The sequence below is a fragment of the Thalassophryne amazonica genome, chromosome 6 (genome assembly GCF_902500255.1).
Source record: "Thalassophryne amazonica chromosome 6, fThaAma1.1, whole genome shotgun sequence".
Lineage (NCBI taxonomy): Eukaryota > Metazoa > Chordata > Actinopteri > Batrachoidiformes > Batrachoididae > Thalassophryne > Thalassophryne amazonica.
The window spans coordinates 24,409,444-24,422,427 of record NC_047108.1 but is presented as its reverse complement, the minus strand read 5'-3'; the positions used below and the strand labels follow the sequence as shown (position 1 = coordinate 24,422,427).

Below are 12,984 nucleotides of genomic sequence, written 5' to 3'. Positions count from 1 at the left end.
CCAGCATCTGTGATGGTATGGGGGTGTGTTGGTGTCCATGGCATGGGCAACTTCTGTGATGGCACCATCAGTGCTGAAAGGTACATCCAGGTTTTGGAGCAACATGTGCTGCCATCCAAGCAATGTCTTTTTCAGGGACGTCCCTGCTTATTTCAGCAAGACAATGCCAAGCCACATTCTGCACGTGTTACAACAGCGTGTCTTCCTAATAAGAGTGCGGGTACTAGACTGACCTGCCTGCAGTCCAGACCTGTCGCCTATTGAAAGTGTGGTGCTTTATGAAACGCAAAATATGACAACGGAGACCCCGGACTGTTGAACAACTGAAGCCGTACATCAAGCAGGAATGGGAAAGAATTCCACCTGCAAAGCTTCAACAATTAGTGTCCTCAGTCCCAAACACTTGAGTGTTGTTAAAAAGAAAGGTTATGTAACACAGTGGTAAACATACCACTGTCCCAGCTTTTTTGAAATGTGCTGCAGGCAACAATTTCAAAAAGAGCGAATATTTGCACAAAAACATAGTTTAGCAGTTAGAATATTAAATATCGTGTCTTTGTGGTGTATTCAATAGAAGGAATCGCGACGATGTCTCACGCCGGACGGGGCCACACCGGAAGGCAGAAAACTCTTAATGCAGCCACTGACTGCGTACTCGGTGATCCATCACACGCTGACAGATCAACGCCGTGCATAAAAAAACATCACATCCAGATGGATGACAATCCGTTTGAAAAATTTTCACTTTGCAAGCAGTTAATCTCAAGGATCAGATGTGGTTTGGCTCAGAATTTTGTCCAGTCCAGGTGGAAGATGGATCACATGAGCTCACCCTGTGTGCCAAAAGAAATCGATCGTTCCAACACGTCACATTAAAAACAAACCTCCCCTTCTGTATTTTTTTTTTTTTCTTTTTTCCTTTGGTTTTCTCTGTGCAGCTCCACATTTAGGCGATACGCTGTGACTGAAGTTATTATGAGGGGTGCAAACTAACGATCTGATTTTTGGTTTATTTTGAAATCAAACAGTTTAACACGCACAAAAGAGCGGTTTTGCACACAAACAGATCAACACAAAGAATAAAGTTGGACTCACCGGCGTCAAAATAACTGTAAGCCGTGGAAGAAATAAAACCAGCGAGAAGAAACACAGAGGAGACTGTCGAGGAACCCAGGGTTCGGTTCTAGGTGGTTTGGTGGCTTTAGGTTGTTTAAATGTGTAAATGTATGAATACATACATCACACACACACACACACACACACACACATATATATATATATGCTCTCAAATTGTTATTGATGGGCTGATTTTGTGTTTTTGGATTTTTTTTTTTTTTTTTTTTTTTTTGGTTGGGGGGGAGTCGTGTGATCCACACAGGTGTATGTAACGTGCGGGTGTATATAATTAAAGCTGCCACCTCCTTGTGGTGGCTTTTTTTTTTTTTGGTAAAAGAGAAACCTTTGGTTCGTTTTTGTTTTTTTTTGTTTTTTTTTCTTCTTCTTCTTCATCATGGAAGCACATGCAGAACTGCATTTAATGACAGGTGAACTGCAGCCTGATGCACAATGCGCACAGCGGCTGGGCTGTGCACGAATGTGTTTTTTGGACTGTGTTTAAAAACTTCCTCAACTTCAGAGAACGTCCTCCTTCTGCACTCAGCCGATACAGACGGAACCAGACAGCAGAAAGTTCGCAGACAGACATCAACGTCTGCAGCAACAGGCTGATAACAGTGATCCCTGACGTGACCACTGATAAAATAATTGTACGTCTCCAAAAACTTGAAATCCTTCATGGTCGTCGTCTCGAAGATTTAATTTCTCACAATATCACTTTCTATCTTCAGGATCAAGAGTTGACACGTAATCTGAAGTCATCTTCCCGTGCGTTTTCTCACCGCATCTGCTTGGAGTCTGGAGTTTTCTGCCTACCGTCTGTGTGCGCATGTGCAGGAAAGGCGGAAGTAAATAACAGCGATCCTTGTATTGAATATAGGTTGAAGAGGATTTGCAAATCATTGTTTCTATTTACATTTTACACAACATCCCAACTTCATTGGAAATGGGGTTGTACCGTGACTGCATCAAAATGAACAGTTATCACTTAAAAACGAGTCGCCATAACACAACATCACACTTGTGTAAACTTTGGAATTAATTTGTGCCTCAGCTCTTAACATTAGCAGATACATTCCATTGAAGCACACCCTGGGACGCTTCTAGTAACTACGCCACCTTTCGGAAGCACCCGAGTACTCACGAGTACTTTGTTTTTTGGAAGTCTCTGTAGCCGTTTGCTGCAAATGCCGTACACTTTGAAACCGGTCACGGAAGTGCACAAAGTAATCCCGGTGGATCATCGGATGGTTACTAACAGCCTAAATCTAAATTGTTGTGATTTCAGTGCGACATGTCCTTTAAGTTATCTCTTGTTTCTTCGGGTTTCAGTCATTATCAGAATACTCAACTGCAGCATTATTAAATTATGTATCATGATAAATATGTAAGTATATCTTTTTTTATAATAGCCAAGTTGCCTCTGTGTGTGTATGTGCATAAGTGTCTATGGTTTGATCACGCAGAAACTGGTGAGAGCTGACATTTGCCATATGCTTATGTATTTTGGGTCAAGGATGAACACTGCGAAAACAGAAAGTTGATAGGACAAATACTTAGCAATTTTAGCTTACTAGTAAACAATTGATGATGTGCTGCAATGCACCATGTGATTTTGGGGTTTTAAATGTTATTGTGGTTCATGTTAGTTTAACAGTGTTGTTAGTGTTATTGGTTTATTGTGTTTTTGTGTATTGTAGTTTTGTACAACCCCAATTCCAATGAAGTTGAGACATTGTATAAAATGTAAATAAAAACAGAATACAATGATTTGCAAATCCTCTTCAACCTATATTCAATTGAATACACCACAAAGAAGATATTAAATGTTCAAACTGATAACCTTTATTGTTTTTGTTCAAATATTTTCTCATTTTGAAATGGATGCCTGGAGCACGTTTCAAAAAAACTGGGACAGTGGTATGTTTACCACTGTGTTACATCACCTTTGCTTCTAACAACACTCAATAAGCGTTTGGGAACTGAGGACACTAATTATTGAAGCTTTGTAGGTGGAATTCTTTCCCATTCTTGCTTGATGTACGACTTCAGTTGTTCAGCAGTGTGGGGTCTCTGTTGTCATATTTTGCGCTTCATAATGCGCCACACATGCAGAATGTGGCTTGGCATTGTCTTGCTGAAATAAGCAGGGATATCCCTGAAAAAGACGTTGCTTGGATGGCAGCATGTGTTACTCCAAAACCTGGATGTACCTTTTAGCATTGATGGTGCCATCACAGATGTGTAAGTTGCCCGTGCTATGGGTACTAACACACCCCCATACCATCACAGATGCTGGCTTTTGAACTTTGCACTGATAACAATAGAGATGGTCCTTTTCCTCTTTTGTCTGGAGGACACGATGTCCATGATTTCCAAAAACAATTTGAAATGTGGACTCATCAGACCACAGCACACTTTTCCACTTTGCGTCTGTCCGTTTCAGATGAGCTCGGGCCGAGAGAAGGCAGCGGCGTTTCTGGATGCTGTTGCTGTATGGCTTCGCTTTGCATGGTGGAGTTTTAACTTGCACTTGTAGATGTAGCTACGAACTGTGTTAACTGACAGTGGTTTTCTGAAGTGTTCCTGAACCCACACGGTAAGATCCTTTACACAATGATGTCGGTTTTTAATGCAGTGCCGTCTGAGGGATCGAAGGTCACAGGCATTCAGTGTTGGTTTTCAGCCTTGCTGCTTACATGTAGAAAGTTCTTCAGATTCTCTGAATCGTCTGATTATACTATGGACTGTCTGATGGAATCTCTAAATTCCTTGCATTTGAATGTTGAGAAATATTGTTCTTAAACTGTTCAACTATTTTTTTTCATGCAGTTGTTCACAAAGTGATGATCCTCACCCCAGCTTTGCTTGTGAACAGCTGAGCCTTTTGGGGATGCGCCTTTTATACACTCACAGTGTCTTCAGTTCCCAAATGCTTATCAGTTTGAACATTAAATATCTTGTCTTTGTGGTGTATTCAATTGAATATAGGTTGAAGAGGATTTGCAAATCATTGTATTGTTTTTATTTACATTTCATACAATGTCCCAACTTCATTGGAATTGGGGTTGTAGTTGGTTTAGTCAGTTTAGTGTCATGTTGTTACCATGAGTGAGTTAAGTGTCATGCTCCCGGTACTGTTTTTGTGTCAAATTAAAAGGACCTGCTTACAACAGGATGCAGAAAAACAAAAACCTCTGCGTGCTTGCGTGCAATTTCTATCACACATAAACTATGGATAGCTGACATTTTCTGTTTAGTATGCTTATGTATTTTCGGTCAAGAATGAACGCCGCTGAATGCAGAATGTTGATAGGATTAATATTTTTAGAAAAGCTACATATAGTAGCTAACAACACTGAAAAATAGAAATTGATATTTACATTCTGTACTCAAGCCAATCCATCTTGGGGCGGTAAATCATCTATATATTAAAAGTGTGTGTGCATGATTTTATTTGGTAAGTTCAATGTAAATACATAATATAATTGTAAATATGTAAAAAATAAATGGATGACACAAGAAAGTGAAAAAACTTATTTTCATTGTCCATTTATAAATCAAATGACAAAATGGAAGTAAAAATAAAATGATAATAAAAATAGCAATTGATAACAATTCATAAATACATTAAGACAGTAAATTAACATTAAAAAAATGACGCAGTTAACAGGAAATAAAAGGGTTGAGTTACAATAACTTGATATTTAAGGTTCTAAAAACATTCTGTAGTTGCACGCCATTCCAACTCATTATACAAGCTTTGTTTAATTTATTACCACCCTTTAAACATGCCAGCTACCTATTTTATAAACACAACCCAATCTACAGCCCGTGGGTCCCTACGGGTAACACTCTAAGCATGTATTACTAAGTCTAATATGTAAATTAGGACTGTTGTTCGAATTGGCCACTGTGGGGGTGGGGGGCCTGTGGCAGATGATGGTGTTGTCTTTCAGCTGCCCCTGGTTGTTCAGAGTCACCACAGCAAATCCACTCTGAGATATGGCACAGGTTTTACACTAGTTGCCCATTTTTGACCCAAATCCAGTTCTAGACAGAGAAACATGCAGTATCTGGTCTTCCAGCCAAGTACTTCAGGATGTATTCTGTTTTATTTCTCAGATCTGACGGGATCAGACGTATGAGAGGCTTCTGGGGAAGATATACATGTGGAAAATGGGAGAAGACAACTGAAAGTACAACATAGCAAAGTGCTTTTGGTGTGGATTATTCTATTTTCAGCTGTGGCAATGCTAAGCCCTGTCATCCCTGAACTGGACTATGCAGGTTCAAAAACTGGATGGTTCAAAACTTTGAACCATGATGAGATGAGATTTATTGTCATTGTCATTACACGAGTGCAACAACAACAAAATTACATTTACACTCCAGTTACCTCATACAAGATACAGCAATTTATCCACAATTATTACTTGTTTCCTGTAATAATGGTACGCATCAGAATTAAAGACAACACATATACAGTGAGGAAAATAAGTATTTGAACACCTTGCGATTTTGCAAGTTCTCCCACTTAGAAATCATGGAGGGGTCTGAAATTTTCATCTTAGGTGCATGTCCACTGTGAGAGACATAATGTAAAAAAAAAAAGGAAATCACAATGTATGATTTTTTTTTTAATATAATTTATTCGTATGTTGCTGCTGCAAATAAGTATTTGAACACCTGTGAAAATCAATGTTCATATTTGGTACAGTAGCCTTTGTTTGCAATTACAGAGGTCAAACGTTTCCTGTAATTTTTCACCAGGTTTGCACACACTGCAGCAGGGATTTTGGTCCACTCCTCCATACAGATCTTCTCTAGATCTTTCAGGTTTGGAGTTTCAGCTCCCTCCAAAGATTTTTTTTATTGAGTTCAGGTCTGCAGACTAGCCAGGCCACTCCAGGACCTTGAAATGCTTCTTACGGAGCCCCTCCTTAGTTGCTCTGGCTGTGTGTTTGGGGTCATTGTCATGCTGGAAGACCCAGCCATGACCCATCTTCAATGCTCTTACTGAGGGAAGGAGGTTGTTTGCCAAAATCTCGCCATACATGACCTCATCCATCCTCCCTTCAATACGGTGCAGTCGTCCTGTCCCCTTTGCAGAAGAGCACCCTAGAGTATGATGTTTCCACCCCCATGCTTCACGGTTGGGATGGGTTTCTTGGGGTTATTCTCATCCTCTAAACATGGTAAGTGGAGTTGATTCCAAAAAGCTCTATTCTGATCTCATCTGACCACATGACCTTCTCCCATGCCTCCTCTGGATCCTCCAGGTGGTCACTGGTGAACTTCAAACGGGCCTGGACATGTGCTGGTTTGAGCAGGGGGACCTTGCTGCCCTGCAGGATTTTAAACCATGACAGCATCATGTGTTACTAATGTAATTTTGGTGACTGTGGTCCCAGCTCTCTTCAGGTCATTGACCAGATCCTCCTGTGTAGTTCTGGGCTTTCTCAGAATCATCCTTACCCCACAAAGTGAGATCTTGCATGGAACCCCAGACCGAGGGAGATTGACAGTCATCTTGTGTTTCTTCCACTTTCTAATAAATAATCATAACAGTTGTTGTCTTCTACCAAGCTGCTTGCCTGTTGTCCTGTAGTCCATCCCAGCCTTGTGCAGGTCTACAGTTTTGGCCCTGGTGTCCTTGGACAGCTCTTTGGTCTTGGCTATGGTGAACAGGTTGGAGTGTGATTGATTGTGTGAACAGCTGTCTTTTATACAGGTAACAAGTTCAAACAGGTGCAATTAATACAGGTAAAGAGTGCAGAATAAGAGGGCTTCTTAAAGAAAAATGGAACAGGTCTGTGTGAGCCAGAATTCTTGCTGGTTGGTAGGGGGTCAAATACTTATTTGCACCAGTAACATACAAATAAATGATTTAAAAAATCATACATTGTGATTTCCGGAAGAACTGTTCTGGAAGGCAGAATTCACGTTGTGGATTAGCTGTAGCTGGTGGAAATAACCGCACGTGAGTCAATGCGCGTTCACACACACTGATCAATTTACTGCTCTGATATATTCAATCATCTTTACACTTATATTTATTCCCTGTTTTGACAGTTTTCTGTTACAAATCAATATGTAATTGGAGCAAGACAGCGCGCAGCGTGTCGTCAGACACCGTGAATTATGATGATGGGAGATGATCCCTCTTTTGTTCTGGACGAGGAACCAGAGCAGGTGGTCCATCGACGTGCGCACACAGCTTCCGTTTGCAGTTTCTTCAGGACTCAGGCACTATGAGCTCCATCCCAGCGCCGAGTCCTGGAACTCAGAGATGCAGACACACACTGCTCCAGCTGTGGCTCCAGGCACATTTCATTTAAAGCGTCAAGATCGTTAGCTTTGATTTTGTTAATTTCCTCTTTCGTCCCTTTTGCGCTCTTGCTTTGCAGGCTGTTCGGTGATAAAGCTCTTTCGTCCACCTTAACGGCCCAGTCACACAGCACACGACGATTCCTGAACGAAGGGAAAAAGTTAAAAAAAAAAGTCACTATTCATTGAGAAATAGTGACTTTGAGAAACTGCTTTGCAGAGCAAATTATTATTATTTTGTTTTTTTTGGGGGGGGTTTTTTGTAAGTGCTCATGCCACCTCCCATGGGTCATGAAAAAAATGCCGACCCGGCAAAGCCGCTACTGTATGGAAATAACACAACTGTATAACATTCTCTCACCAGATGTTAAAATTAATAATTGACAATTATTGTGGCACTATAAATGTTTAATCAAACTAATTGTACTTGATGTGTGCTTTTATATGAACATTGTATTATTTGCATACAAATAAATGATTTATGAATCAAACAGTTATGGTTCACATATTTGTCAAATTGGAAACATTAAAAGCAAATAAAATGGTCAGAATTTTAATGGTTTGTTCACCACTCATTGAAATATTATACCATGATTATAATAGGACAATGTACCTGTTGCTTGCTATCATTTGTACTGATCTGCTGGAACATATTATTTATTGATAATAATCAAGAAGGTTAACTCTATAGTTCCGCCCGTGAAACTGGCCTACCAGTATTTGTTGATAGGAAGAGCCTTTATTGTCATTGTACATTATAAACATACAACAAAATTTATCCTCTGCATTTAACCCATCCTAATTACAGTTAGACACAATTCAGCCACTATCAGCAGTGGGCGGCAGAGAAGGAGCAGACCCTAAATAAGCATGTTTTGATTGTGGGAGGTAAGCGGAGTGCCAGGAGGATTTTAGATCAAGATTTCAGTTGACATACACTCAACTGAATTTTGGAGGTGAACCAGATCCAGATTCTGGATCAAGATTTCACTTTATGTACACTTTGAAGGATTACGTCAAAACTACTTCACAGATTCTCACCACATTTTCAACATGGACACATATTAGGTCATGTAAGACTCCATTAAATTTTGTAGGCAATACGAATCCGGACTCTGGATCAGGATTTCACTTTATATGCATTTTGAAGGATTATGTAAAAACTACTTCATGGATTCTCACCACATTTTCACCATGAACACATATTATGCCATGGAAGACTCCATTAAAGTTTGGAGGTGATCTGGATCCGAATCCGGATTCTTGATAAAGATTTCACTTTACGCTTTGAAGGATTACATCAAAACTACTTTACAGATTTTGACAAACTTTTCAACACAGATACATATCAGGCCATGGAAGACTCCATTAAATTTTGTAGGTGATCGGGATCTGGACTCTGGATCAGGATTTCACTTTATATACACTTTGAAGAATTACGTCAAAACTGTTACACCGATTCTCACCAAATTTTCACCATGGATAAAAATTAGGCCATGGAGACTTCATTAAATTTTGGAGGTGATCCGAATCTGGATTCTGGATCAAGATTTCATATTATATACGCTTTAATGGATTACGTCAAAACTACTTCACAGATTCTCACCAAGTTTCCACCATAGAGAGATTTTAGGGCACGGAAGACTCCCCTGAATTTTGGAGGTGAACCAGATCCAGATTCTGGATCAAGATTTCTCTTTATGTACACTTTGAAGGGTTACATCAAAACTACTACACAGTTCTCATCAAAGTTTCACCATGGATACATATTAGACCATGGAAGACTCCATTAAATTTTGGAGGTGATCTGAATCTAGACTCTGGATCAGGATTTCACTTTATATAGGCTTTGAAGGTTTACGTCAAAACTACTTAATGGATTCTCACCAAATTTCCACCACAGAGAGATATTAGGGCACGGAAGACTCCAATGAATTTTGGAGGTGAATCCAGCTCCAGATTCTATATCAAGATTTCATTTTATATATACTTTGAAGGATTATATCAAAACTACTACACAGTTCTCATCAAAGTTTCACCATGTACACATATTAGGCCATGGAAGACTCCATTCAATTATGGAGGTGATCCGAATCTGGACTCTGGATCAGGAGTTCACTTTATATACGCTTTGAAGGATTACATCAAAGCTACTTCATGGATTCTCACCACATTTTCACCATGGAGACATATTAGGCCATGGAAGACTCCATTAAATTTTGGAGGTGATCTGGGTCCGAATCCGGATTCTTGATCAAGATTTCACTTTATATACGCTTTGAAGGATTACGTCAAAACTATTTTACGGGGAGAGGCCTGAGGGGACGCTATGTGACAGACGTAGTGAACTCCGTCTCAACTGGTTCTTTAAAAGACTCCTAAACTCGAAAAACTATGATTTAAGTCTTTACGAAGAGTTATGAGTGGGTCCCAAAAAAGATGCAGGACAGAAAAGTACAACTAAACTGAGAACTGACGAAGAAATGTCGAAGAATGAAATACAGATGGAGGAAGAGGGCGACGAGCTAGTTGCTAACAAGCTAGCAATGGGTACAAATGATCATTCTACAACAGCCAGAGAACTCTCTGAAGACTTCAGGAGTTTTAAAAAGGAGACAAAAGAGGCATTCTTGGATATGAAGGCTGAAATGGCAAAGACATTGAGGGAAGAGCTTGCTTTGTTTAAAAAGGTTAACGACGAGCTAATGAAGCAGGCGGCTACATTAGCATCACATAGTAAAGCCATAGCCGAAGCACAAGACCGCATCGTGGAGATGGAAGCAAGTGGCCCAGTAATGAAAGAAGCCCTGATTAACCTACTAAAAGAGCAGGGCAAAGTACGAGAAGAGGTGATTGACTGGAGAGCAGATCCAGAAGAAACAACGTCCGTATTTATGGGATACCTGAAAATGCAGAAGGTGACTCTTCAGTAAAATTCATATCAAATCTGCTAGTAACTGAGCTACAGCTACCTGATAACATTTCCCTGCAGATCTAGCGTGCACACAGGTCCCTGATACAAAAGCTTGGTATTGGCTCACCACCAAAGAATAATTGTAAATTCTACAGTTTGAAGTGAAAGAGACTGTTCTTAAACTCACATGGAAGAAGACGATAACGCTGAATAACAAACAAATCTACTTCGACCATGATTACGCCCGTGAGGTTAATGAGAAGCGGAAAATCTATGGGGAAATCAAAAAGGTGCTTCTAGAGAAAGGCATCCGATTCCAAGCATCATTCACATGGATTTGCATTCACTGGAGTGTTGGGCCACAGATCTATAACAATGCCAAAGACGCAGCGCAACAGATGAGGGCACGGGGGTTGGAGGTGGCCACTCTCAGAGAACATCATGGGCCGACTATGGAGGAGAGAATCAGCGCCGGATTTCCTTGGCTCGAAGTTAACCCTGTCTGTGATGATCCAAATATGGAAAGGAGGATAAAACAAAGGCTGGCAGAGTTTAGAAGAGGACACAACTCATAAAAGACACTCGAGGTGAAGTGGTGATATAAACTGTACCAGTTAGATGGAGCAGTAAGTTTACTTGGACTTCTAGTGGATTTGGAATTGCTATGTCGTTCGGTCATTCCACCACTAGGGGGAGCCCCAGCTATGGGAAGGGATTTGTCTCCTCAGTCACCAACAGAGATGTACAGGTGTCACAAGACCCTGAGAAGAAAGGCTTTCGTTTTGTTTTTTTGTTCACTGGTTTCTATGTTTGTTCATTAGTTCTCCGTTTATAGTAGGTAGAATGTGTAGCACATTTGAAGACATCGGGCTGGTTAAAAATATTGTATGGGAAATGTTTTCTGCCAGTACTTCAATTTGGGGAATCTAAAATTAATTAATGGTTAAAGTCCTCTCTATAAATGTCAACGGGCTCCAAAGCCCTGCTAAGCAAAGCAAAATATTAAATACATTGAAAAGGGAGAAAATAGATGTAGCGTTCATACAAGAGACTCATATGGCAGTTCTAGAACATGAGAAACTTAAGAAACGGTGTTAAACGTTTTTTTCTCTCTCTTTTCAAATGGCACAAAACATACCAGAGGAGTGGCTATTATAATAACAAATTTAGTTACTTTTGAACATATTTCGACAATTAAGGACAAGGAGGGAAGATATGTCATGGTAACAGGAAAACTAGATGGAGAATTGATTGCTTTCTGTAATGTATATATATCCCTCCGTGTCTAAATCAGATCAATATGTGCAAATTATACGAAAAGCTGCTATAGAGGTACAGGGGATCCTAGTGTGCGGGGGATCTAAATATAACTCTAAATCCATCTATGGATTCAACAGGAAGTAGAGTTTCTCAACCACAAAAAAATGGCCAAAAAATTTATCTTATGCTGTCAGAAATAGGTCTAATTGATATTTGCAGACATTTCAGTCCAACAAACAGAGATTATACATTCTATTCATCTTACTCGAGAATTGATTATCTCTTTACTTTCAGTGCGGATATAAATAGAATGCAAAAATGTACAATAGGAGCAATGGATATATCAGATCATTCCCCTCTACATTTAGACATAGAAATGACTCAAAGAACAAAAGTGACACAATGGAGACTGAATAATAGTTTACTCAATAAAAAACGTGAACAATATATATATACAAATAAATGACAATGGTGAAACATCTCCTATAATATGGGGTGCTTGTAAAGCTGTGGTGAGAGGGAGAGTCATAGCAAAAACCTCTTATTTTATAAAGCTAAGGACTCAAAAACTTAAGACATTACAATCAGAACTACTTGCAATAGAAACTAAACATAAAGGCACTTTGGGTAAGCAAATAAAATTTGAAGTTAAGGAAAAGAGAAACCAGATCGAGGAAATAAACAATCAAGAAATCCCCAAAAAAGTATTATTCACTAAACAGAATTATTATGAAGGAGGAACTAAACATATGAAACAATTGGCCTATAAACTGAAAAAGCAAAGATCAGAAAATACCATTTATAAGATAAAAGACACCTCAATGAAAGTAGTATACACTCAATTGGATAAAATTAGAAATTGTTTTAAAGATTATGAAAAATTGTAATCACAACCCCTATAGATAATGACCAAAAAATGGACAGCGTACTGAAATCATTAAATTTACCAACTCTTTCGAGAGAGGAAAATAAGGGCCTTACGAAAGAAATTACAAAAGAAGAAATTCAATTGGTCATCAGTAAGCTTAAAACTAATAAGGCCCCTGGCCCAGATGGATTTACACCAAAGTGGTACAAAAAAACTCAGGGATGTGCTGATTCCAATTCTCCATAAAACTTTTAACTAGATCCTGAGTAATGGCGAAACTCCCCTGTCGTGGAGGGAGGCAGTAACCTCACTCGTATACCTAACGAGGGAAAAGATAAATCAGACTGTTCTAACTATAGACCAATAAGTGTTATAAATTTAGCTTCACTTCCATTCTTGCAAGGAGAATAGACTTCATTTGGACCAAACTGGTTTTGTTAAATCTCATCAAACTCCTGATAATATTAGAAGATCCTTACAAATTATTAGATATATA

At 39.3% G+C, this 12,984-nt stretch overlaps 1 protein-coding gene across 2 annotated transcripts in view; it reads left to right on the top strand.

Moving 5' to 3' along the window:
- The window catches only part of LOC117511967 (tumor necrosis factor receptor superfamily member 14-like), a 33,359-nt gene extending 27,793 nt beyond the window's left edge, over positions 1–5,566 (top strand). For both annotated transcript variants that reach the window (XM_034171900.1, XM_034171899.1), the window contains one exon: positions 5,242–5,566. In XM_034171900.1, coding sequence (XP_034027791.1) covers positions 5,242–5,264 — 23 coding nt within the window. In that variant the 3' untranslated portion in view covers positions 5,265–5,566. The remainder of the gene's footprint in view (positions 1–5,241) is intronic.
- Positions 5,567–12,984: the final 7,418 nt, after the last annotated feature.